This window comes from Grampus griseus (assembly GCF_964374135.1).
Source record: "Grampus griseus genome assembly, chromosome: 2".
NCBI classification, from domain to species: Eukaryota; Metazoa; Chordata; class Mammalia; order Artiodactyla; family Delphinidae; genus Grampus; species Grampus griseus.
This window is the reverse complement of record NC_139018.1, coordinates 92,841,746-92,867,599: the sequence shown is the minus strand read 5'-3', so window position 1 is coordinate 92,867,599 and position 25,854 is coordinate 92,841,746. Positions and strand designations below refer to the sequence as shown.

General features: G+C 39.8%; 1 protein-coding gene across 1 annotated transcript in view; it reads left to right on the top strand.

Moving 5' to 3' along the window:
• The window catches only part of ATP8B4 (ATPase phospholipid transporting 8B4 (putative)), a gene marked incomplete at its 5' end in the record, with an annotated part of 91,072 nt that extends 66,270 nt beyond the window's left edge, over positions 1-24,802 (top strand). Inside the window, 5 exons of the mRNA XM_082649401.1 lie at positions 1,389-1,472; positions 9,351-9,596; positions 17,896-18,034; positions 20,822-20,952; positions 22,616-24,802. Coding sequence (XP_082505527.1) covers positions 1,389-1,472; positions 9,351-9,596; positions 17,896-18,034; positions 20,822-20,952; positions 22,616-22,897 — 882 coding nt within the window. The 3' untranslated portion in view covers positions 22,898-24,802. The remainder of the gene's footprint in view (positions 1-1,388; positions 1,473-9,350; positions 9,597-17,895; positions 18,035-20,821; positions 20,953-22,615) is intronic.
• Between the last annotated feature and the right edge of the window lie 1,052 nt (positions 24,803-25,854).

Here is a 25,854-nt window from a genome sequence, read left to right as displayed (position 1 = left end):
TCAGGTTAAAATACAGATCGGATCAGGATGTTTCTTTGCTCAAAATCCTCTAATGTCTTCTCATTTTACTTAGGGAACAAGCCATGGTTACCTCCATAGGATCCTCTTTATTTCTTTGACATCATTATACTCCCTGTAGGTCACTCTGCTCCAGCCAGATGGACTGTCTTGCTGTCCTCTGAACATACCAGATGCTTTCTTGCCTCAGGGATTTTTCATGCACTCTACTTGCAGTATGAAATTTTCCTGTCCCAGAAAGCTGCAAATTTCGATTCTTTATTTCCTTCAGATTTTTTCTCAAATATTACTTCTTAGTGAGACCTTCTCCAGTCACTTTATCACAATTACAGCCCTCCTATATTTCCTATCCCTTTTTCCACCCTAGTACTGATTACCATCTCACTCATTCACTCACCAACCATATATATATATATATATATATACACACATATATCTTCGTTATTGTATAAATTGTCTGTTTCCTGACACCATTACAAGGCATATTTCATATGGACTTTTTATGTGATTGTATCATGTTCAAATACCATTGCCTAGAACCTGGTACCTGGCACATAGTGGTTTCTTAATAAATATTGAATGAATGAATGAATGAATGAATGACAGAGTGGTAGAACAGACATTGGTTAGGATCTGGAGACCTAGGTTTTAATTTTTGCCTTTGCCTGTGATAAGCTCTGTAACACTTATTACATTCTGTTTCTATATCTCTAGGTACTTATTAATACAATGGGGATATAATGACTGTTTCACATGCCTCATTGACTTTTAGTGAGGCTCATGCAGGGAAATGCTTTCTATAGGTGTGAGGGGATATTTTTATTGTCTTACTTATTTATACTCACTGTAGTGAGCAGCTAGTTCCAGGTCCACCTTGCTTTAAACCACTCCCAAGAAAAAGCTCTCCATTTGAACAGAGGGTGGGGCTGACAGGTTCATTTCCGTATCTCCCTCTGAAGATGTTAGCGGATCCTTGCTTATCGCTTAGATCAGGTAATTGGACTTACTATAAGCCATTAAAAACCTAAAGAATGAAATAAGCCACCACAGGGGCCAGGGCCTTGTGTGTGTCCAGCATTGTTTTATGTGTTCTGCATGTATGATACCCTTTCATCCACCTCCACTGCAACTCTGCAAATGAGAGTATGGCTTCATTTTAGAGATGAAGAAATTGAAGTTTAGAAAGATCTAGTACCCCACTAAAGCAGTGGAGCTGATAAGAGACAGAGCCTGGGGAGAACTCATGTCTGTCTGACTCTAACACCAAACTCCCGTCCAACTCAGGAAATTGAGATAGTCCAAGAGCCTAAAAGTGAATATTCTCACACCTATGGAAGATGTTTCTCACTGATGTGTTCATTTCTTTTCAGACTGTCTATGACCAGTGGTTCATTACCCTTTTTAACATTGTCTACACATCACTGCCTGTTTTAGCCATGGGGATTTTTGACCAGGTATGTGTTTTTCTCTGCCTTTATAACGTATTTTGCTCTGTGGATGCCTTTTAGTTGCTTTTAGCTTCTAAGTAGAAGACATGAATCATAGAAAGAGTCCTAGGAATGCAGTTGTTTTAATAGGTATTGCATGGCTCAAAAACCCTTCCAGATCTCCCACCTCCACCAAAAGATCCTCTGATCAGAGCTTGATTACTATCCTTTTAAAGATTCACACCCTACATTATTTCTCTAAAGGCTCTGAGACATCCTGCAAGAAACAGTCTCTTTAATTTCATTGTAGCCCAGCATTTCCCAAACTCATAGAATTGCACGTTTACTTATTTATTTTTCATGTAGAACTGATCAATTTGCCTCAGAACTAGTACCTGTGGTTCACACACCAGGGAATACTGTATTAGCCTCTGAAAGTGCAGAGAACCATGCAGTGATACATAGAAAATCATGGAGCTGGGTTGGAGTGCAGAGAGCTAGCATCTGTTGGTGACACTGTCCAGCACAGCCCAGAACAGGAACTCCAGGCCAGAGGAACACCCTGCCAATGGGAGAGGAAGACACGGAGCCCCACAGCCATGGAGAGAGAAAGTGAGCAGTTTTCTTTGGTTTAGCTCCACGTGCTTGAGGGGAGAGAAGGGAGGGAATCATTTATAAAATGGTAGATCCTTGGCACACTCAGACCCTTGGAGGGTACTTCCTGGATGGGGACAAAGTCTGGCTGCCTATGGGGAAGTGAAAGGCTAGCCAGAGGAGCTTTCATGGCAGAGTGTATTGTTTAAAAAAATTTTTTTGAAGTATTTTTAAAGAGACCAGATTTTCTCCAGGCTGTTGTTAGATCCATTTGCTAGGCCTCATTTTCTGGCCCAGAGCCATCTATTGCAGAATATAAATCTTCGCATTATGAGCTCACTCTACTCTCCCATTCTGAGACTTTGTAGTCAGTTGTAAGCCTCACTTCTTGTATGTAAAAAGGGCAGTTTGTGAACAACATATTTGTGAAATTCTACAAAAAGTCATGAACTCTTGAAGACCTTAGATGTAAGGGATTAAGCTCATTCATTTCCAGGTGCCCATGTTTGCAAGTGTTCCTTTCCTTGGTACTTTGTAGCTGCCCAGAATGTGGAGTAAAATATTAAATATAAAGCAATTTCTGGGAAAAGATGGTTATTGTGCAATTTGAAAAAATATATAATAAGGGGAGAATTCAAGATGTTGTTATAGGAAGATCCTGAACTCACCTCTTCCTATGGGCACAGTGGGTCTACAGCTACAGAAGGAAAAATTTCTCTTAAAAAACCCTAAAGGCTGGCTGAAGAAAACCACATGGAAGCCGGTTGGAGAGGCTGGCACACAATGTCACCATAAACCCCACCCCCGCCCTCAGCATGATAATCCTCAACAGGGAGAAAACTCAAAACCTGAAGCTTCTCCCTTAGGAGTGAAGGGTGTGCACCCCACATTGGGCACCTTAACATTTCAGACCTGCACCTGCACCTGAGAGATGAACCTCCTAAAACCAATGAGGCTCATGTCCCAAGACCCACAAGACTGAAGCAATCTAAGAAATGGCTCAGAGTGGGCCCGTGTGCTCAGACCCACTTGCTCCTTGGGCCCAGCTCAGAGGCAGCAGATCATGCCCAGTGATGGAGGCTCACCAGCTTATATTAAATCATCAGCCTGGGGGAAGGCATCTTATTTAACACACACATCTAGGAGCCCGCTGGAACACACTCCAGGGACAGAGACTGGTGGGCGCTATCCTTATACTCTCCCTTTGCCATACTCCAGAGCACCAGTGTCTCCTGAAAGGGAGCTGTTAACATGTGTCTGGTGCCCCTATTTTTGTGGCTGCCGTCCAGGGGACACCTCTTGACTGCCTGGCTCTGGAGGCCAGGAGAACTTGCATTCCTGGTCCCATGGGACTATAGTAATCGGCGTTACCCAGAAAGGAGCTCATATTCCTATCTGGTGTCCTGATTTTTACGGCTGCTGCCAGGGAACACTTCTACATCATCTGGCTCTGGTGGCCAGTGGGGCTTACACTCGTGGGTCTCACAGGATTGTAACCAGGGGAGAGAGAGTTCTTAAATATCTACCACCCCTCCCATGGCAGAGCAAGAGGCAACAGACTCAGGAGCTCAGTCTTTCTGTGAAGGAGGCCTATTAGCTAATCATTATAGCTGAGGCCTGAGGGGTAGCCGTCTAATTAAACATGCATCTAGGGGCTGACTGTCATCCTTTCCAGAGACCTCAGAGGGCAGGCAGTATCTTCATGCTCTCCCTATGCCACATTCTAGAGCTCCAGTGTCTCCTGGAGAGGAGCTTCACATGTGACTGGTGCCCTGGTTCTTGTAGCTGCTGCCCAGGGGACACCACTTGATCACCTGGCTCTTGTGGCTGGGGGCTTGCGTTCCTGGGTCCCATGAAACAGTAGCAAATGAAGAGTTGGTTCTTGGCAGGCTACTCCCAGGGCACTGCACAGACAGCAGACTGAAACCCACTCCCAGTCTTTCTGGAAAAAGGAACTCTTTGTTTGTCCTGGAGCTTCAGCCTGAGGGGCAGGCTTCAGGTTTGGCACACTCCTAGTGGCTGAGGAAGCTGCTCTCAAGGAATGTAAGCTGTGGATGCCATCTTGGTCTGCTCCCTCTGCCTTGCTCCAGCTTTCTGCCATCTCCCAGAAAAGAGCTTTTGCATTAATCTGGAGCCCTGACTTTTGTGACTGCGGCATAGGGAACCTCCTAGATTGCCTGCTTCTCGTGGCCAGCGAGGCTCATTCTTGCAGTCCCACAGGTATATATTTGCATGTTTTTAAAAACTGCTGCTTGAGGGTCTAGAGTCCCATCAACCTGAATCTAGGTGCTATAATCTGACCCTGACACTGACATGTCTTGGCACATTCTCAACTACTGAGAGCTGTTAAAAATATAATAGGCTCTTTGAACAAGCATGAAGGTTTGAGAGACAACAAAGAGCTGGGGCAGGGTTGAACAATAAGGTCTATCTCCTACATGAGGCCACTCTTGGAGACAGGGAGAAGTGTTTGTTTTGTCAGCTGTATGAAAACAAACACAGAGAGTCAAACAAAATGAAGAAACAGAGAAAAGCAGTGATCTTAGAGAGAAGATCTTAAAGAGAGAGAAGAATGCATGAACACAATAACTTCAACAAAAAGATGAAAAATATAAGAAAATACCAAATAGAAGTCATAGAGCTGAAGAATACAAGAGCTGAACTGATTAATACACTACAGGGATTCAACAACAGACTAGATGAAACATTAGGAAGGATCAGTCAGCTTGAAGACAGGAACTCACCCAATCAGAGCAGCAAAAAGAAAAAAGGATGAAAATAAGTGAAGATTGCTTAAGGAACTTACAGGACAACATCAAGCAGACCAACATTCACATTATATGGGTCTCAGAAGGGGAAGAGAGAGAGAAAGGAGCAGAAATTGTATTTGTAGAAATAATGACTGAAAACTTCCCCAACCTGGGAAGGAAACAGACATCCAGACCCAGGAAGCTCAGAGAGTTCCAAATAAGAGGAAACCAAAGAGACCCACAGAAAAACACTTTGTAATCAAACCGTCAAAAGTTAAAGACAAAGAAATAATATTTAAAGGAGCAAGAGAAAAACAACTTATTATATACAAGGCAACCCCCATAAGACTATCAGCAGATTTTTTTCAGCAGAAACTTTGCAGGCCAAAAGGGAGTGACATGATATATTCAAAGTTGAAAGGTAGAACTTTCACCAAGAATATTCTACCTGGCAAGATTATCATTCAGAATTGAAGGAGAGAGAAAGAGTTTTTCAGACAAGCAAAAGATAGAGGAATTCATCACTACGAAGCCAGCTTTATGAGAAATGTTAAAGGGGCTTCTTTAATCTGAAAAGAAAGGGGCTAATTAGTAACAAGAAAACATGTGAAGGAATAAATCTCAGTCAAAAGGTTTGAACAACACAGTTTTGAACTGTGTGGGTACACAATCCACAGTTGGGTGAATCCACGGATGTGGAACCATGAATATGGAGGGCCGACAATAAATTATATTCAGATTTTTGACTGTGTGAGCATTGTTGCCCTTAACCCTGTGTTGTTCAAGGGTCAACTGTATATAGTAAAGGTAGTGGTTTAATCACTTATAAAGCTAGTATGAATTTTAAAAGACAAAAGTAGTAAAGATAACTGATTACAATAATTAGTTAAGTAATACACAAGACAAAAAGATGTAAAATGTGATGTCAAAAACATAAAATGTGGGGGGAGAGTAAAAATGTTGAGCTTTAGAATGGAATCAAACTTAAGCAGTTATCAACTTAAATAGACTATTATAGATATGGTATTATTTATAAGCCTTGTATTACCACAAAGCAAAAACCTATAGTAAATACACAAAATATAAAGAAATATAAGCATATCATTAAAGAAAGTCATCAAACCACAAAGGAAGAGAGCAAGAGAAGAAGAAAGGAACAGAAAGGAATTACAAAAATAGCCAGAAAACAATTAACAAAATGGCAATAAGTACCTACCTATCAATAATTACTTTAAATGTAAATGAACTAAATTCTTTAATCAAAACAAATAGAGTGGTTGAATGGATTAAAAAAAAACAAAACAAAACCCAAGACCCATCTATATGCAGCCTCCAAGAGACTCACTTTAGATGCAGACACACAGAAACTGAAAGTGAGGGGCTGGAAAAAGATATTCCATGAAAATGGAAACCAAAAGAAAGCTGGAGTGGCTATACTTATATAAGACTAAATAGACTTTAAAACAAAGGCTAATAAGAGACAAAGATGGGCATTATATAATGATAAAGGAATCAATCCAATAATAGAATATAACATTTGTAAATATTTACGCACTTAACATAGGAGCACCTAAATATATAAAATAAATGTTAACAGACATAAAGTGAGAAATAGACAGCAGTACAATAATAGAAGGGACTTTAATACCTCACTTAGATCAATGGATAGATCATTCAGGCAGAAAATCAATATAGAAACTTTGGCCTTAAATGACATGTTATACCAGGTACACCCAATGTATATATATAGAATATTCTCTCCAAAAGCAACAAAATGCAAATTCTTCTCAAGTGCACATGGAACATTTTAAAGGACAGATCATATGTTAAGCCACAAAAAAGTTCTAATAAATTTAAGAGATTGAAGTCATATCAAGCATCTTTCTAACCACAGTGGTATAAAACTAGAAATTAATTACATGAAGAAAACTGGAAAATTCACATATATGTAGGGATTAAGTGACATGCTACTGAACACCAATGGGTCAAAGAAGAAATCAAAAAGGAAATTTAAAAAAACCTTGAGACAAATTAAAATGGAAATATAACATACCAAAATTTGTGGGATACAGTAAAAGCAGTTTTAAGAGGGAAGTTCATAGTAATAAATGCCTACCTCAAGAAACAAGAAACATCTCAGATAAACAACCTACCTTTATACCTCAAGGAACTAGAAAAAGAAGAACAAACAAAGCCCAAAGTTAGTAGAAGGAAGGAAATAACAAAGATTAGAGCAGAAATAAATAGAGACTAAGAAAACAATAGAGAAGATCAATGAAACTAAGAGCTGGTTCCTTGAAAAGATAAACAAAATTGACAAACCTCTAAGTAGACTCACCAAGAAAAGAAGAGAGAGGACTCAAATAAATAAAATCAGAAACAAAAGAGGAGATATGACAACTGACCACAGAAATACAAGGATCCTAAGAGACTAATATGAACAGTTATACACCAACAAATTGGACAACTTAAAGAAATGGATAAATTCCTAGAAACATACATCCTACCAAGACCGAACTATGATTAAGTATAAAATCTGAACAGAATGGAAAACAGTATGGAGGTTCCTCAAAAAATTAAAAATAGAACTACCAAGTGATCCAGCAATTCCACTTCTGGGTACTTATCCGAAGAAAGCGAAAACACTAATTTGAAAAGATATATGCTCTCCTATGTTCATTGAAGCATTATTTATAATAAATAAGATATGGAAACAACCTAAGGGCTAAGAGATATAGAGAAAAAATATACAGTTGATCCTTGAAACAAGAGAAGGGTTAGGGGTCCCCCTCACCTTGGCCCCCATCCCCATGCAGTCAAAAATCCTCCTATAGTTATACAGTTGGCCCTCCACATTCATGGTTCTGCATCTGCAGTTTCAACCAACAGTGGATCACGTAGTACATATTTATTGAAAAATTCTGTGTGGAAGTGAACCTGCTCACTTCAAACCCATGTTGTTCAAGGGTCAACTGTGTGTATAATAAGGCCCCTTATTGCCATCAAGTTGAGTGTATACCCCTATCCTGTCCTGCTTTGTCAAACTCTGGCGCTTAAACTGATCTCCACATCATGGGTTGCTATGCTGGAAGGCCTCAGTGACCGTCTGTGGGTCTGCTCACTTTATAAGGAGGAAACCAAAACTCAGAAGTTCAGGTTACTTTCCTAAAGTCACATGGCCAAAATGTGACAGAACTCAACCCAGCACTAGGCCACTTGACTCTGAGATTGCAACACTATTACTGTTGTTACTATTACTATCATCATTCTTTTGTTATTATTTATAGAAGCATCTGTTTTTTAATTACAAGAACTGTGGTAAGAGCTCTGCTGAATACGTACCCATTTCATCATGACAGTGATCCTGTGAGGGAGATGCTGTCGTTTATACTCCTTGGAGATGAGGAAACTGAGGCTCACACAGCTTAAGTGACAGGTCCAAGACTACACCCCTGCTAAGCAGCAGAGCTGGGGTTTGAACTCCGGATTGTCTGGCTTCAAAGCCTGTGTATATAACCTTATCAGTCACTGGACTGGGGAAGGAAGCACCCACTAGCATCTCAAAACTGGACTTCCCAAAGAGACTACGTCAATGTTCTTCATGGGACTCCATTTGGCAAGGCCTGGGTCATCCCACAAGCAGGAAGGGGAACTTGGTCTGCTCCCAGAGTTCATGCCTATGTTGCTCCCTCTTTGCCTGCTTCACCTTACCCATGACCCTGTGATGTTGCCAGTGGTCAGTCCTTGCCATACTTTTTGGCTGGGGTGTTCGGCTGTGGTGCTCACAGTGTGGTCATCAGCATTGCTTTGGAGCTTGTTGGAAATGCAGTCTCAGGCCCCACCCCAAACCTACTGAATTATAATCTGTACCCCAGGTTATTAGTGTGTACATGAAGTTTGAGAAGCACAGCTTTAGTTTCTCCCAGGACTCCGTTCGGCCCAGACATGACGCCTTCTCATTCCGTCTAAATTCTTTGTCCTGAACACCTGGTAACTGCCCGTGGAATCCTCCCTGGGTAGAACACTCACCTCTTCAGGCTCAGCTCCCTTCCACCTGGAGTCCCACATTCAGTTCCCCCTTTCCCAGTTCCCTTTCTCCTGCTCACGCTTCCCCCAAAGTTGGGAACTCTGGTTGGCCAGTTCTGACTCTGCAGCTCTCTGCTGACATCCCCTGGTCACTACCACTCACTGCGTTGGCAATTAACCCCTGGGGCCCACTGGCTGCACAGGATGGACTAGAATTCTGGGAGCATGCATGCAGTTGCAGGAGAGTACAGGAAAGAAACTTCAATTTGAAGCCAAATATCTGCGTGCAGTCAAGTTCTGGTTCTGCCATAAGAGCTGTGTGGCCTCTCATGAATCTCTCTTGGAGATTCAAGTTCCCTGTATAAAATAGGGATCATTTTATTATCCTTTGGGTTACTGTGGGAATGAAAACAAAATAGTGAGTAGTGTGTATTAGGGCATGCTTAGATATGCATGTGCTATTTCTGGAGATAGGAAATTCAGGGTATCTCTAAATTCTCAAAGCTCTTCCACTGAAGTAACTCTCTGTTGACAGGATGTTAATGACCAGAATAGCATGGATTGTCCCCAGCTCTACAAACCTGGACAGCTGAATCTACTTTTTAACAAGCATAAATTTTTCATCTGCGTGGCACATGGAGTCTACACCTCGTTAGTCCTTTTCTTCATCCCATATGGGGCCTTTTACAACGTGGCTGGAGAAGATGGACAGCACATTGCAGACTACCAGTCTTTTGCAGTGACCATGGCCACGTCTTTGGTCATTGTGGTCAGTGTGCAGGTAACCTACTGGTGAAAATATCTTAACTTGATGTCTTTACACCTTTTAAAATTCTGTTTCATTTGTTGACAGTAATTTTAAAGGAATACTGGGGTTTTCTTTTTAACTACACATTTTGAGATTAAAACAGGAAGCTTTAACATAAATTTCCAGATGTAGGAGATTAGCATTGGATGTCTATAACCTCCATGTTAGTGGAAACCTCACAATGAATCAATCACTTCTTGGGACTGCGCGTTGTATGTGAAGAGAAATGATTATACTACTGCTTCCTCCTTGTGCTGTCTTCTTGGAAGAAAATTTTTCCAATGATAACAGAAACTTTCCCATGACTTCTGTAAGACTTAGTAACTTCCAGGTTTCAAAGTGAGATATAACGTTTACTTGGCAGTACATTTCTGTGGAATTATCAAGAGGTTCAATGCTATGTATATGGCACATCTGCATCTCAAATTCATAGAAGTTTTCCTGGTAGGAATGATTTTTTAAAAATTCATTTTATTGAAGCATAGTTGATTTACAATGTTGTGTTTCTGGTATACAGCAAAGTGATTCTGTTATACATAAATATATTCTTTTTCATACTTTTTTTTAAACATCTTTATTGGAGTATAATTGCCTTACAATGATGTGTTAGTTTCTGCTTTATAACAAAGTGAATCAGTTATACACATACATATCATATTCTTTTCCATTATGGTTTATCACAGGATATTGAATGTAGTTTCCTGTGCTATATAGTAGGACCTTGTTCTTTATTCATTCTGTATATAATACAGTAAGTCCCCTACATACAAATGAGTTCTGTTCCGAGAGTGCGTTCGGTTCGTAAGTCCAATTTTTTCCTAAGTCCAACAAAGTTAGCCTAGATACCCAACTAACACAATCGGCTATATAGTACTGTACTGTATTAGGTTTATAATACTTTTCACACAAATAATACATAAAAAACAAACACAAAAATAAGGAAAACATTTTTAATCTTATAATACGGTACCTTGAAAAGTACAGTAGTACAGTACAACAGCTGGCATACAGGGGCTGGCATCGAGTGAACAGGCAAGGAGAGTTACTCGAGGAGGGAGAGAAGGTGGGAGATGGTAGAGCTGAAGAATCGTCAGCAATAGGAGACAGAGGACAAGCTGCTATTTCACTCATGCCTGACGTTGATGGCATAGGTTCTGGTTGCTTGCTGGATTCAATCTATCTACCCTCTTGAAAAAACGATCCAGTGATGTCTGGGTAGTAGCTCTTCTTTTCTAGTCATAGATGACATGGTAGCACTGGATTGCATTCTGAATGACTGCTGCAACCTTCACGTACCATTCTACATTCAGATCCTGTGCCTCAAAAACTAACAGTGCCTCCTCAAATAAACAACCCCTTGCCATTTCCTGCATCGTGAATCTCTTCGGTTCTTCAGTTACTTCTTCTCCCTCTTGTCTCTCTTCATCTTTTCTCTGGGCCTCCAATTCCATCAGGTCTTCATTAGTCAGCTCCTCGTGTTGCACAGCAAGGAGTTCAATGAAGTCGTCCTCTTGTAGATCTAGCTTGAAATAAAGATACTGTACTACTGTACTCTATACAGTACTATACAGTAAAGTACACAAAAGCACAACCACTTGTAGAGGATGCACACACGTGACAATGTACGCCAGACACATGAACTAACTTATGTGACTGGACTTGTGAACGCACGTTTGCATCTTTGAAAGTTCGCAACTTGAAGGTTCGTATGTAGGGGACTTACTGTCGTTTGCATCTGCTAATCCCAAACTCCTAATCCATCCCTCTCCCAACCCCCCCTTCTCCTTGGCAACCACAGGTCTGATCTCTATGTCTGTGAGTCTGTTTTGTAAATAAGTTTATTTGTGTCATATTTTAGATTTGACATATAGTGATAGCATATGGTATTTGTCTTTCTCTTTCTGACTTACTTCACTTAGTATGATCATCTCTAGGTCCATCCATGTTGCTAGAAATGGCATTATTTCATTCTTTTTAATGACTGAGTAGTATTTCACTGTGGGGGTGTATACACACACACACACAAACACACACACACACACACACACACACACATTCATCTTTATTCATTCATCTGTCAGTGGATACTTGGTGTTGATGGACACTTGCTTCCATGACCTGGCTATTGTAAACAGTGCTGCTATGAACACTGGGGTACATGTATGTTTTCAAATTACAGTTTTGTCCAGATACATGCCCAGGAGTGGGATTGCTGGATTATAATGACAACTCTAGTTTTAATTTTTTGAGGAACCTCCATAATGTTTTTCATAGTGGCTGCACCAATTTACATTCCCATCTGGTAAGAATGATTCCTGATGATCCATTGATCTTCATCAGGCATCTTGAGTTTGTTTCTATTTCCTCTTTTATGCAAATGGTGGACAATACCATTAGGTATTGAGTTAGAATTTACAAAAGCTTTCCAATCCATTAAAGTCTGTACCTCTGAGTGGATACATTAAGCCATGTGACCTCTGTTTTTTGTCTTTTTTTGTGTGTGGTTTTTTTTGGGGGGTGTTTTTTTGAAGGGGAAAGTATAAATCAAGGGCTTAATTTTTATAGAGTTTGAATTGCCTGTGGTGAGTCCTTTTTCTATCCTATAAACAATGTCTTTTACAAATCTTAGCCTCTTATATCCAATGAAAGATCTTGTTAAACCCCAGACTTTCTTTTCATGACTCAATAAATATTTAATAGATTGAATGAATCAGATGTAAATATACTGCTCTTAAATGGCATCTCTGCCATGCCTTGGTCCATCTAAGTGAGTATCATTAAGTTCAAACCAAAGCCATCTAATACTTGACATCTTGGAAGTCCAAAATTCAGTCAGACAGGTAGCATCCAAAATCAGAACCATATTTCTCCACTCAAAGAGGAGTTCTGTTTGTCTGTTTCACAACTAAATAAAGCATATGGGTGCTTTGTGAACTCTCCATGCCTAGTTCCCCTGTGTTCAATTCTGTAGCAGAGGAGGAGATAATGGAGTGACTTGGAAGCCTCTGACACAGCTAAGGCATCCATCGTGAAATCATGGCTTCAATCAGACACTGCTGTCCTTAACACACAGAGTAAGTTTCAGGAATTTTGTGAATAAGCTCATTTTGAGAGCAGCATTAACATCGTTTCCTCTCTGTCTAAGCTTGAGTAATTTCTGCAGAAGGGGTACATAGATGTTATACTTTTGAGTTCAAATCTTTCTTTATCTTTACTAAATGATATATTGGATGGGCATAAGATTCTTATATCAGAGCATTTTTCTTTAGGAACTTTGTAAATGATTTTCTACTACATCCATTTCAGTGTAGCAGTTTGATATTAAGTTGATTCTCTTTCCTTTGTAAATAATATCTTCTGTGTCTAGAAGCTTATGTTCTTTATCCTTCGACTTCACAAATGTCACCAGAACATAACTTCTTTCATTGATTTTCCTAGAATTTACAGTACCCTCCCAATCTGAAAATCTTTGCTGTTTGTTATCCCAGAGCAGTTTTCTCTGTCATTTCTTTGATTGCTACTTCTCTCTTTCTTCCTTTTCCTCTTTCTACGATGCCATTATTTCTTATATTGGGCCCATGGGTCTGACATCTATGGATTTGCCACCCACGTCTCATATCTTTTTGCACCTGGTTCCCATTTCTTCAAGTTTTTGCCCAGTTATGAAATATTGTTTCCAGTTGTTTTTCCCAGAATATTAATTCAGTTCTCATCAGTGACTATTATTGTTTGGTTTCTCTACTGAATTTTTAAATTCAGAAATAATGCTTTTATTTCTTCCAGAATTTTTTTCTATGATCTAATTGCATCTCCTTAAGAGTTCTTATTACATTTTTTGTTGTTGTTATAGTGCTTGTCTGTCTTTCCCATTAGTTCTGCCTCAACAGGAGCCACCTGTTCTTGTTTTTTTTCAATTGCATCCTCTTAAATTGGTTGTGATTTTTCTTTGCCTACTCATACCCACACAGGTCAGGCTACTGGTGTCTCTTAATGCTGATGAACTGACAGGTGGTGAAAGGTACAGCTGCAGATTTTGGTCTGATCTCTCAACAAATGAACTGGAAAGCCAGCATCTCTTTGCTGAGGCATGGAAAGCAGGGCTCTCTGTTCTCAGGCCTCTTGAGGAAAGTAAAGGCTGTCCCTTTAGCACCCCTGCAGTTTCATCATGGCTGCCAGCATTCTTTTTTGTTTGTTTGTTTGTTTCTGCTTTTTAACAAAGTGAATCAGTTATACATATACATATGTTCCCATATCTCTTCCCTCTTGCGTCTCTTCCCTCCCACCCTCCCTATCCCACCCCTCCAGGTGGTCACAAAGCACCGAGCTGATCTCCCTGTGCCATGCGGCTGCTTCCCACTAGCTATCTACCTTATGTTTCTTAATGTATATATGTCCATGCCTCTCTCTCGCTTTGTCACGGCTCACCCTTCCCCCTCCCCATATCCTCATCCATTCTCTAGTAGGTCTGTGTCTTTATTCCTGTCTTACTCCTAGGTTCTTCATGACATTTCTTTTTTCTTAAATTCCATATATATGTGTTAGCATACAGTATTTGTCTTTCTCTTTCTGACTTACTTCACTCTGTATGACACACTCTAGGTCTATCCACCTCATTACAAATAGCTCAATTTTGTTTCTTTTCATGGCTGAGTAATATTCCATTGTATATATGTGCCACATCTTCTTTATCCATTCATCCGATGATGGACACTTAGGTTGTTTCCATCTCCGGGCTATTGTAAATAGAGCTGCAATGAACATTGTGGTACATGACTCTTTTTGAATTATGGTTTTCTCAGGGTATATGCCCAGTAGTGGGATTGCTGGGTCATATGGTAGTTCTATTTGTAGTTTTTTAAGGAACCTCCATACTGTTCTCCATAGTGGCTGTAACCAATTCACATTCCCACCAGCAGTGCAAGAGTGTTCGCTTTCCTCCACACCCTCACCAGCATTTATTGTTTCTAGATTTTTTGATGATGGCCATTGTGACTGGTGTGAGATGATATCTCATTGTAGTTTTGATTGCATTTCTCTAATGATTAATGATGTTGAGCATTCTTTCATGTGTTTGTTGGCAGTCTGTATATCTTCTTTGGAGAAATGTCTATTTAGGTCTTCTGCCCATTTTTGGATTGGGTTGTTTGTTTTTTTGTAATTGAGCTGCATGAGCTGCTTATAAATTTTGGAGATTAATCCTTTGTCAGTTGCTTCATTTGCAAATAGTTTCTCCCATTCTGAGGGTTGTCTTTTGGTCTTGTTTATGGTTTCCTTTCTGTCCAAAGCTTTGAAGTTTTATTAGGTCCCATTTGTTTATTTTTGTTTTTATTTCCATTTTCTCTAGGAGGTGGGTCAAAAAGGATCTTGCTGTGATTTATGTCATAGAGTGTTCTGCCTATGTTTTCCTCTAAGAGTTTGATAGTGTCTGGCCTTACATTTAGGTCTTTAATCCATTTTGAGCTTATTTTTGTGTATGGTGTTAGGGAGTGATCTAATCTCATACTTTTACATGTACCTGTCCAGTTTTCCCAGCACCACTTATTGAAGAGGCTGTCCTTTCTCCACTGTACATTCCTGCCTCCTTTATCAAAGATAAGGTGACCATATGTGCGTGGGTTTATCTCTGGGCTTTCTATCCTGTTCCATTGAACTATCTTTCTGTTTTTGTGCCAGTACCATACTGTCTTGATTACTGTAGCTTTGTAGTATAGTCCGAAGTCAGGGAGCCTGATTCCTCCAGCTCCGTTTTTTGTTCTCAAGATTGCTTTGGCTATTCGGGGTCTTTTGTGTTTCCATACAAATTGTGAAATTTTTTGTTTTCGTTCTGTGAAAAATGCCAGTGGTAGTCTGATAGGGATTGCATTGAATCTGTAGATTGCTTTGGGTAGTATACTCATTTTCATAATGTTGATTCTTCCAATCCAAGAACATGGTATATCTCTCCATCTATTTGTATCATCTTTAATTTCTTTCATCAGTGTCTTATACTTTTCTGCATACAGGTCTTTTGTCTCCTTAGGTAGGTTTATTCCTAGATATTTTATTCTTTTTGTTGCAGTGGTAAATGGGAGTGTTTTCTTGATTTCACTTTCAGATTTTTCATCATTAGTGTATAGGAATGCCAGAGATTTCTGTGCATTAATATTGTATCCTGCTACTTTACCAAATTCATTGATTAGCTCTAGTAGTTTTCTGGTAGCATCTTTAGGATTCTCTATGTATGGTATCATGTCATCTGCAAACAGAGACAGCTTTACTTCTTTTCCGATTTGGATTCCTTTTATTTCCTTTTTTCTCTGATTGCTGTGGCTAAAACTTCCAAAACTATGTTGAATAACAGTGGTGAGAGTGGGCAACCTTGTCTTGTTCCTGATCTTAGTGGAAATGGTTTCAGTTTTTCACCCTTGAGGACAATGTTGGCTGTGGGTTTGTCATATATGGCCTTTATTATGTTGAGGTAAGTTCCCTCTATGCCTACTTTCTGCAGGGTTTTTATCATAAATCGGTGTTGAATTTTGTCGAAAGCTTTCTCTGCATCTATTGAGATGATCGTATGGTTTTTCTCCTTCAATTTGTTAATATGGTGTATCATGTTGATTGATTTGTGTATATTGAAGAATCCTTGCATTCCTGGAATAAACCCCACTTGATCATGGTTTATGATCCTTTTAATGTGCTGTTGGATTCGGTTTCCTAGTATTTTGTTGAGGATTTTTGTGTCTATGTTCATCAGTGATACTGGCCTGTAGCTTTCTTTCTTTGTGACATCCTTGTCTGGTTTTGGTATCAAGGTGATGGTGGCCTCATAGAATGAGTTTGGGAGTGTTCCTCCCTCTGCTATATTTTGGAAGAGTTTGAGAAGAATCGGTGTTAGCTCTTCTGTAAATGTTTGATAGAATTCCCCTGTGAAGCCATCTGGTCCTGGGCTTTTGTTTGTTGGATGATTTTTAATCACAGTTTCAATTTCAGTGCTTGTGATTGGTCTTAGCATTCTTTATATGGGGCATCATTTTAAAGGACAGTAAACGTCATGTGGGAAGGGGAAGTATGTCTCCATGTGCAGAGCGGAATCTGTTTACTATGTAGGTAGAGCCCCCTCAGGCAGGCAATAAATCTGTGGCCTTGCATCAGACTGTGCTAGAAATGCAAACCTTCACTTGGACCATTTGGTGCCTCTGATATGCAAATAAGGATGCTAGAACCTACTTTTTTTTCTCTGAGAACTCAAGTGTTCATATTCACCAGTGGCTGTCTTGGTTTCCCCATAACAGGTTACTGTTTTGCAGCTCTACTGCCATAATAAGTTATTGGAAGGGAGAAGGGCTTGTGAGCATGTTTCCAGATCACCATGAACCCCGGGTTCTGAATTTTATGCCTTAAGTGGATTAAGGATTTTTCTTTGCTATTATTTGAATAACTTAAGAGAAATGATAACCAAAATGAATTAGAATATTGATGTAAACAGATTATACCTGTATCAAAATGGTCATATGAAAATCTATGTACAGATTTTTTTTTTAGTTTTTTTAAAATTTATTTATTTATTTATTTTGAGGGCTGCATTGGGTCTTCATTGCTGCGCGCGGGCTTTCTCTAGTTGCAGTGAGAGGGGGCTACTCTTCCTTGCAGTGCACGGGCTTCTCATTGTGGTGGCTTCTCTTGTTGCGGAGCACGGGCTCTAGGTGCACGGGCTTCAGTAGTTGTGGCTCATGGGCTCAGTAGTTGTGGCTCACCGGCTCTAGAGCGCAGGCTCGGTAGTTGTGGTGCACAGGCTTAGTTGCTCCGCGGCATATGGGATCTTCCCAGCCCAGGGCTCGAACCCGTGTCCCCTGCATTGGCAGGTGGATTCTTAACCAGTGTGCCACCAGGGAAGCCCTATGTACAGATTTTAAAATGTTGCACTTGCTCACTATGAAAAATAGTTTTCCAATAGAAAAATTTTGAGGGCAATTTGGAAAGTAGCTTTGAAATTAGAAACCATCCTGCTTTCTTATTTCTCACTTAAAAGAAGTTTAACATTTTATTTCCTGATTTTTGATTCAACGTTGCTAGATATAATGGCTTGCAGATATAAGTCCTAAAGTCAGTTGTCTACCAGGAATGTCACATTAGTCCCCTGTGTTGTGCAGAAAGTGGTAAGGCCTATGGTTGGCTGGAAACTAGACATGTGCCACTGTCTTCTCACAGAACAGTTCTGAGGAAACATTACTCAGTAAAATGATGCTCTTTTAATCCTCAACAATCTCCCCTTTGTGTTTGACTTTATTTACAGATAGCCTTGGATACCAGTTACTGGACTATCATTAATCATGTCTTCGTCTGGGGCAGCATTGCCACTTATTTCTCCATTTTATTTACCATGCACAGTAATGGCCTCTTTGGCATCTTCCCAAGGCAGTTTCCATTTGTTGGTAAGTGAGTCCCGCTATTTGCTGGGGCCTAGTGTCAAGTTGTCATTTATTTGTCTTTGTAATTTATTTTCTTTGGTGGGATTAGGGATGACCAATAATTCTGTCTCTAGGAATTGATTGAGCCAGACATCTGAGGGCTTACAGGCTTGAAGTGAGCTCCAAAAGATTAGGTTTTGCTGTCCCTACTAGATGCAGAATCACTGAGATAGCTGCTTACAGGTTCCTAACAGCCCAGATGCAGTAGACTGTCCCTTTCCAAATAACAGGCATAGCACATATAGATCAGGGATACCTGAAAACCTGTGAAGTTCATGTATGATAGAGGGAAGAGAAAGAAATGCCAGGCTTTCCCTTTTATGCCACATTATCACTGACATTTCTGCCTAAGTTTACCTGTGGAACTTATTTGCATTTAGAAAAGAAATGTATAATTTAGAGCCTTTTAAAAATTGCCGGACATAGTCCATGAGTGGCACCAAGAATAGTCTCTGTAGTTAGACAGCCAGTGTTCAAGTGTCATCTCTGCCACTTATAAGCTGTGTGACCTTAGGCAAGTTTCTTTTCCTTTTCATGCCTTAATGTCTTCATTTCTAAACTTGGGGATGTTAATAGTTCCTACTTTTATAGCAAATTGGTGAGGGTTAAATGATATAATGCATATGAAATGCTTAGCATGTAGCCTGGTACATAATACTTTTTTAGTAAATGTTAGCCTTGATGATGATGAAGATGGTGATTAAAGCAAATGTGGCTTGATTACTGGTTGGGGACTTCGAACAGCAGATAGGTAGCAAAAGACTTCCTAAAATCCCTTAAACCCCTGAGATTCTATGATTCTACAAAGAGTATATATCTGGTCTATCTTTGGAGTATACTATCATTGCACTCCACATTTCAACATGATTCCCAGCAAGGGCCACTGAGCTTTACACAGTGGGGCTATTAATAGACTTTTAAAGAAGTTTTGAAATCTCTAGTGTGTGTGAAATAAGTTGGTAACAGTGATGTTTCTGAGTTCATCCCAGCAAACTGTGGAAAAGAGAGATACATAGTGACAAGCTACTTGAGCTCGATTAGGCAAGACAGATTTGCATCCACTAGTTGGGAAATCCAGTCTAGAAAAATAATTCTTAGAAGACTGATTCATGTAGAAAGCAAAATAAGAGCGATTATAGGGTTATACATTTCCAAAGGCACCTGAAATTGCAATTCCATTTAAATGCATGTATATGCTTAAGAGTGTTGTATTCAAGTTTTGCCTTCCTCTGTGTGTACATGGAAATCTTTAAATTGTACCTCTCTTACTTAACATGTAATGTTAATCCTTTATTTATCAAAAGATTCCAACCATGTATAAACATGATGGTTGTGAATAAGAATAAACACATTAGGAAAAAGAGAGCCATTTAAACTACTTTTAAGTTTTTTCTTTTCTTTTTGGTTGCCAAATCTGAAAGTTCAGTGCATTAACCAGAAGACTTCCAGTCCTAAGACAGCATTCGAACATGCATAATGAGACTGGAATGCCTCAACTGGAGAAAGTAGTTTGTGTGGGGACCACTGTCTAAGCACATGCCATTCCAGGAATTAATTACTGGGTTCCAATGAGACTTTTCAAAACTTAAATCAACATTGAGGTTTAAGAAAATTTTTTTTTCCTTAGTAGCCAGAAGCAAGCAGGAGTGTGGTTTTAAAGTGATGCTTGTTTTTCCAGCCATGCCTGGGGGTACTGAGCTTCAGGGAGTTCAAAAAGACATTTAATTTACTGAGTCAAGTTTGTTTCTGCCCAGGCAAGTGGAATCAAGTGCTCTTTGGTAGGCAGAGTCTATCCTCCTAAGACAGAAAATGCAGACATTCCAATAAGGAGCCAAGCATCACACCCAAAGCCCATTAAAATTGTGTTAACTATAGCATTGGGAGCGGGAACCTGGATAATTGGAGGTATCATATGCCTAGAAAACCAACAGGAACAACAGTTCGTAAGTAGGGTTGACATCTTCCGTATAGTTTGTCTGTCTGCCTTACTGACCCTTATTGCTTTGTTTAAACGAACATCCCAGTATACGAGGTGTGAGTATAAAATAAGAAAACTGGCTCCAGGCTTGGAAATGAGTTTCACTACTCTATTGAACTAGAATATTGAATGGCTGAATCAGTGGTTTCCCAGTGTGGAGAATGCTCTTTTCACAAACCCAAGAGCATCTCTGATCTCCTTGGAACCTTGAGTACTTCATAACCGAGTGAAGGTATGAGATAGAGAGATTGGTAAGTCCCTCTGAGGCAGGTTTTTGGGGGCTGTTGCCTGAATTTAAAAGGTTGACCCTGTAGTAGACACAGCTCACCTTTTGTGACATAGCCAGTTGAGAAGACCAGTATTTGCGATTGTACCTGAATCCAGAACATACATTGTGTAGTTTTGTTTGAATCCATAAGGGTAAATGTGCCTTTAAAAATAATGACTGCTTTGTAGTTGAGGGATTTTGAGGCTGGATGGGAGAATTCTGCTTCATGAGTGAAGCTGGACTGAGCCTGGATCAGAGAATGGTTGGCTCTGGCTGGCAGTCCCCTAGTGATCAGGCCGTGAAGCAGTTCCCAAGGGTGATCTTACCATTCTTGCACTCTTATCACCACTGAGCATATGATATACTGGGGAAGATACCCAGTGGTTCTCCTAGGTAGTCCAAAAGTCCCTTTCAAAAAAGACCTTATGGGAATAGACAAAGAACCAATTAATTCAATAATTCAGTTCTATTTATAATCACAGTGTTTCTTTTTCTTTAATAATAGGAAATGCACGACATTCCTTGACCCAGAAGTGCATCTGGCTTGTTATTCTCTTAACGACAGTGGCTTCAGCTATGCCTGTGGTGGCATTCAGATTTTTGAAGGTGGATTTATTCCCAACCCTGAGTGATCAGGTATGTTGTAATGCTGCTGGGTACTTGAGAGGTTGGTTCTTTGCTCTTGGAATCATGTCCTCTGCCTGATTAGAAGTCCAGAGAAGAGCTAATGAACTTCCCATCAGCAACACCTACAGGTGCACGGCATCACATCACAGTAGCTGGAACTGCCCACAACTGAACATACTAGCCTTGGGAGTGCCAATGAAGATAACTGTCTACACTAAATGTGGGTGGGGAGTCGTAAATTACAAGTTAGATTGGATATTTTTAAAAGTTGACTTTTAAAAAACAAGCTTGCTGGCAGCATTTTGGACATTTGCTCCAAGGCAAAGGCAAGCTAGAGGGAAAGTTACTGACTTGGGGAAAGTAAAGGGTACAGTAAAAGAGAGACAAGCAAAGTATTAGGTGAAGGGGCTCTAAATTTCTGTAGAAATATAGTAGCAGATTGTTAAACATGGGAGAGAGGTTACTTTCTGAACAGATTAAGAAAGGGAACAGCAACATGATAGCTGGATTGGAAAATATAAAGTTAGAAGAAAAACAGAAAGAACAGATTCTAGAAATACCTAAGTCAAGGGATTGACAGAACATATTTCAGTATTTTATGGAAGGAGGAGTATAAGCAACACAATGTCAAATTAGGTCAGGACCCAGATAGATAAGAAAAGGAGAAAGAGGAGATGCATTTGTAGCTATGTCTTGAGAAGGGGGAAATATTGAGGGGGTGAGTGACCAGGCTGATGATGCTGAGAACTGAGGTAGAAATTCCCTTATCATGAAATCCTTCATGTTCTGGGGCCAAAGTACCAAGAGATTCCTTCTGAAATGATTCGTGGATTCCCCTGTTATGTTTGTCCTTTCCCTTTGGCTCTGTGAGCTCATTCTGATGTCAACTCAGAAAATGATGGATGAGCTGAAGGAAGATGATGCTCATTTCTTCCTATGTTTAGACACATCATGATTTTCTGCTTAATGGCTTTCTCCCGACATGAAAGTCAAAAGCCAAGCAATCGATCAGCTGACCTAAAGAACAAGGTGCTGAGCACCAAACCTTGGCTCTCTTCCTCCTCAGCGTTATAGGGAAATGAAAGAAATGCTAGAAACCCACCCAAACAATGTTGAGCTCTTCAAAAGACCACAAAAAACCCCCAAAGAAATCAAAACACTGAAAATCCCATGGTACTTTGACCTACCACAAGAGTTTGAAATTTTGTGGCTCTCATTTTCTAAATTTTCTCTTAGTCCAGTTACTAATGACTACTGGATCCTGAGAACCTTTAAAAGAGAGAGGAAAGACTTATTTGGGGCATATGGGTCTGTAAATTTTTATACTGACTGTATTTGGCTGGTGCACGTTAGAAAATGTACAAAAGTATGTTCCTGTTCACTTAAGGTGGATGTATTAGATGGGGACAATAATGAAATTTGTCTTAACACTTCTTAATAGTCTTAATAGTCTCTCAGTAGAGATAAAAACTAACCAGTATCCAGTGTAATCTTTTGGGTAGAAAATTGCTTGGCTTTTAGGTGAAAAACTTGATTTTGCAGTGAAGTTGAGTACTTGGTTATCATTGATGTTGTTTTTACAGAAAAGGCTTTCACTTCACAAAGTGGCCCACTGTGTGGAGTCTATATCATCTGGATGCTTCATCTCACTCTGGGTCTCCTTTGTCTCCAGATCCGCCAGTGGCAGAAGGCTCAAAAGAAGGCAAGACCCCTGCGTAGGCGAAAGCCTCAGACTCGGAGATCAAGCTCGAGAAGATCTGGATATGCTTTTGCTCACCAAGAGGGCTATGGAGAGCTTATCACATCTGGAAAAAATATGCGAGCTAAAAATCCACCCCCGACATCAGGGTTGGAAAAGACACTGTATAATAGCACTAGCTGGATTGAAAATTTATGTAAGAAAACCACAGACACAGTGAGCAGCTTTAGCCAGGATAAAACAGTGAAACTGTGAGTCAAGATGAATTTGAACCACACAGTTATCTTTTCACTTCGGCTGGAGCTGAAATTAGCTGGCTCCAGAGTTTAAGATCAGGGGTTAGGGGTGGGGCAGATGGCCTAAATCTGTGTCAGACAGTGGCCAGTGCCATCCAATAGAGATGTGCTCTACTGAAAACCAGGTCAGAGGTCACTGTCCAATTCACGAGTTGGTGGACAAAACCCTCACAATACCAGCACAAGGGTTTTTTTTATCAACCTAGATACCAATTGATCTGTACTTTAGAATCTTATTTATGGAGAAACACTTGTAAATCTGCATATACAGAGAATGGGTCTTCAGGTGAATAAAAGGGTGCATTCACAAGGTGTATATCCCAACTAAAAAGCATCTTTGTGACAGATTAACGCTTATATGTAAGATCAGCCATTCCCAAGATACACTCTTAAGATTTAAAAGGTACACATTGTACACTAAGGTGCTTCCAGACTTACAGCAGCTTGTCACTGTCCGGTCTTGATCCCTACCTGTGTGTTCAGCCAGGACAACAAATCACCTTCATGCCTGAAGAGCAGAAAAACATGTTGGTATTCCACATTTTTCTACTAGAGACAAAGTAGACTGAACATCTTTACAGTAGAATAGGCTGACAATTTGGTCAAATTTATTCAAAAAATTCTCAGGGACATGTTCATGAAATGTCAAAGAGAGACTCTGGAAAGTATTCTAAATACTTGTCAATGACTTTTATAACAACTTCAGTAGTTATTTTCTCTGCCTCATCTAGAGCTATTGGACTCAGCAAAGCACTGGAATTTCACACTTTGATGATACTATTCCATGTAATGTATGTGCAAATATTTTCAACATTTCCAGTTTTTAAAAGTTCAGATTTGAAACCAAACAAATTAATAAACAGTCTTTTTAATTACTTATTTAAATATGCAGGTTTAGGTCATTCAAAGTTAGTTGGTTTTGATATTCAGCTGTCATATTTATAATTCAAACACATGAGGTTGAGTTTTTGGAGATGTTCCAGTCCAAATTTGAGTCCATATATGAGTCATCAGTATAGTATCTGTAAAAGAATTCAAGCATATTTGTGTTCAAACTCCAGTTCTGTCACTCCTTACCTCTGTAAGCTTGGGCAGGTAATGTGCTTCCTCTGAGACTCAGTTTCTTCCTCTGTAAAATGAGGATATACTACCTACCTCATGTGGTTGTTCGAGGATTGTCAAAGCACAAATTCTTAAATCATTGAAAAGATAATTCTCATGTGAATAGATGATGAGTTAAGTGCCATTTAAGTCAATCAGAATACAAGAGCAAATGTGAAGAACTGGAATTTAAGTAATCAGTGGAAAAGGCATTGATGAAATGAGATTGCAAAGTAAGATCTAAAACTGGTTAGTATTCTAAAGGGAAATAACCTTGGAGGTATTTTTATATAGTAACTATAACCTTGGAGGTAAATTTCTCTATCAGAAAACAAAAATAAATGATCATCATGCCTTATCAATTTTCTATAAATCATACTTCAACTTTACAGAATCCTTAATCTGGTCTTTATTGCATTATTAGTCAAAGTTATATTTCCCAAAAGAGTCAGATGGCCCTTGGGTGGGCTTGATGGATAATGGGCTAGCATGATATTATGGCTCACACAATCCTTTTTTTTTTGGCCTTAATTTCCAAGTCTGGGATAACTTTTCCTGAATGGGATCAAATGAGATATATATAAAAGAGCCTAATACAGTGGTTTAATCATAGTTAATGCTTTTAGATATTCCCTGTTCTCCTACGTGCCTGCATAGACTTAACTAGATGTTAGTTTTCAGTGTCTAATTTGTCATTAGTTTCACTGCGTTGTAACATTTTTGAAAGATTTGCAAACTTTTACTAAATATTTTGGCACTTGTGGTGTTGGATGTTTAGTCTCTTTATTGGAAACTCATTGGGGAGAGTTTTTGTTCCACTGATAAACTGATTTTTTTTTTCTTCTCCTTTACATGCCTAGGGAAAATGTACATCATTCTTAGGATCAGAGTCAAGAATAAAATGAACCAATTTGACCTATGTTTAAGGGATGGGAAAGATTAGGAATGGTCCACGTTTGCAAATTCAGTTCAAATTAAATAAGGCTGTTTATAAACAGATAATGTGGATAGCTGTGAGAGAAACACATTTATCAGTTTACTTTGGCCCCATGAGATCCAAATGAACTCACATACCCATTGCGAGGTCATTCAAGTGCCAGGGATTATTTTGAGCCTGAAGATAAAAAAGCCTGAGGGGTGACGGTGATGCACTGGGGAATAGTAAAATTTTAGATTTACATAAATATTATCAGATTATTTGGAAAGAAAAAAATTCTGTATTCAGGACTAAAGTTGATAACTATGTGTTTTTAAAGTCTCTGTTCAAGTTTTGAGCTCTTACAGGCAATTACAAATTGTGTTTCCCAGAGGAGGGATCAAGGTGGCAGAGAAGGAGATGTGGAGCTCACCTCGCCATACAAACACATCCAAAAAACATCTATGTATGGGACAATTCTTAAGGAAAACTAATTGGAAACTGGCAGAAGAACTCCTATACCATAGCTGCAGGAAAGATCTTCACGTAACAAGGTAGGACAGAAAAAAGGCATAGGGTAGGGACCCCCACCCCTGAGAGGAATCTGAAAGGAAAAGTTCTGCATTGGTGGACCCTCACCTGGGGGAGTGAGCAGGTCGAGCCACAATCTGGGTGTCCCAGTCCTCGGGAACAGCACAGAGCAGACAAGCCCTGTTAGCTACTGGGAGAACTGCTGGGATAGACGGAAGGGCTGGAGAAGCCAGGCTCTACTCCAAGGAGTGTGCGTGTGCTGTCTCACCAACAATCATGACAGAGAGAGACTTGCACTGGCAGCTGTCACCTCACTGCACTCCCCAATCTGAATGGGGCAAACACCCACTCCTGCTCACTCCATACTA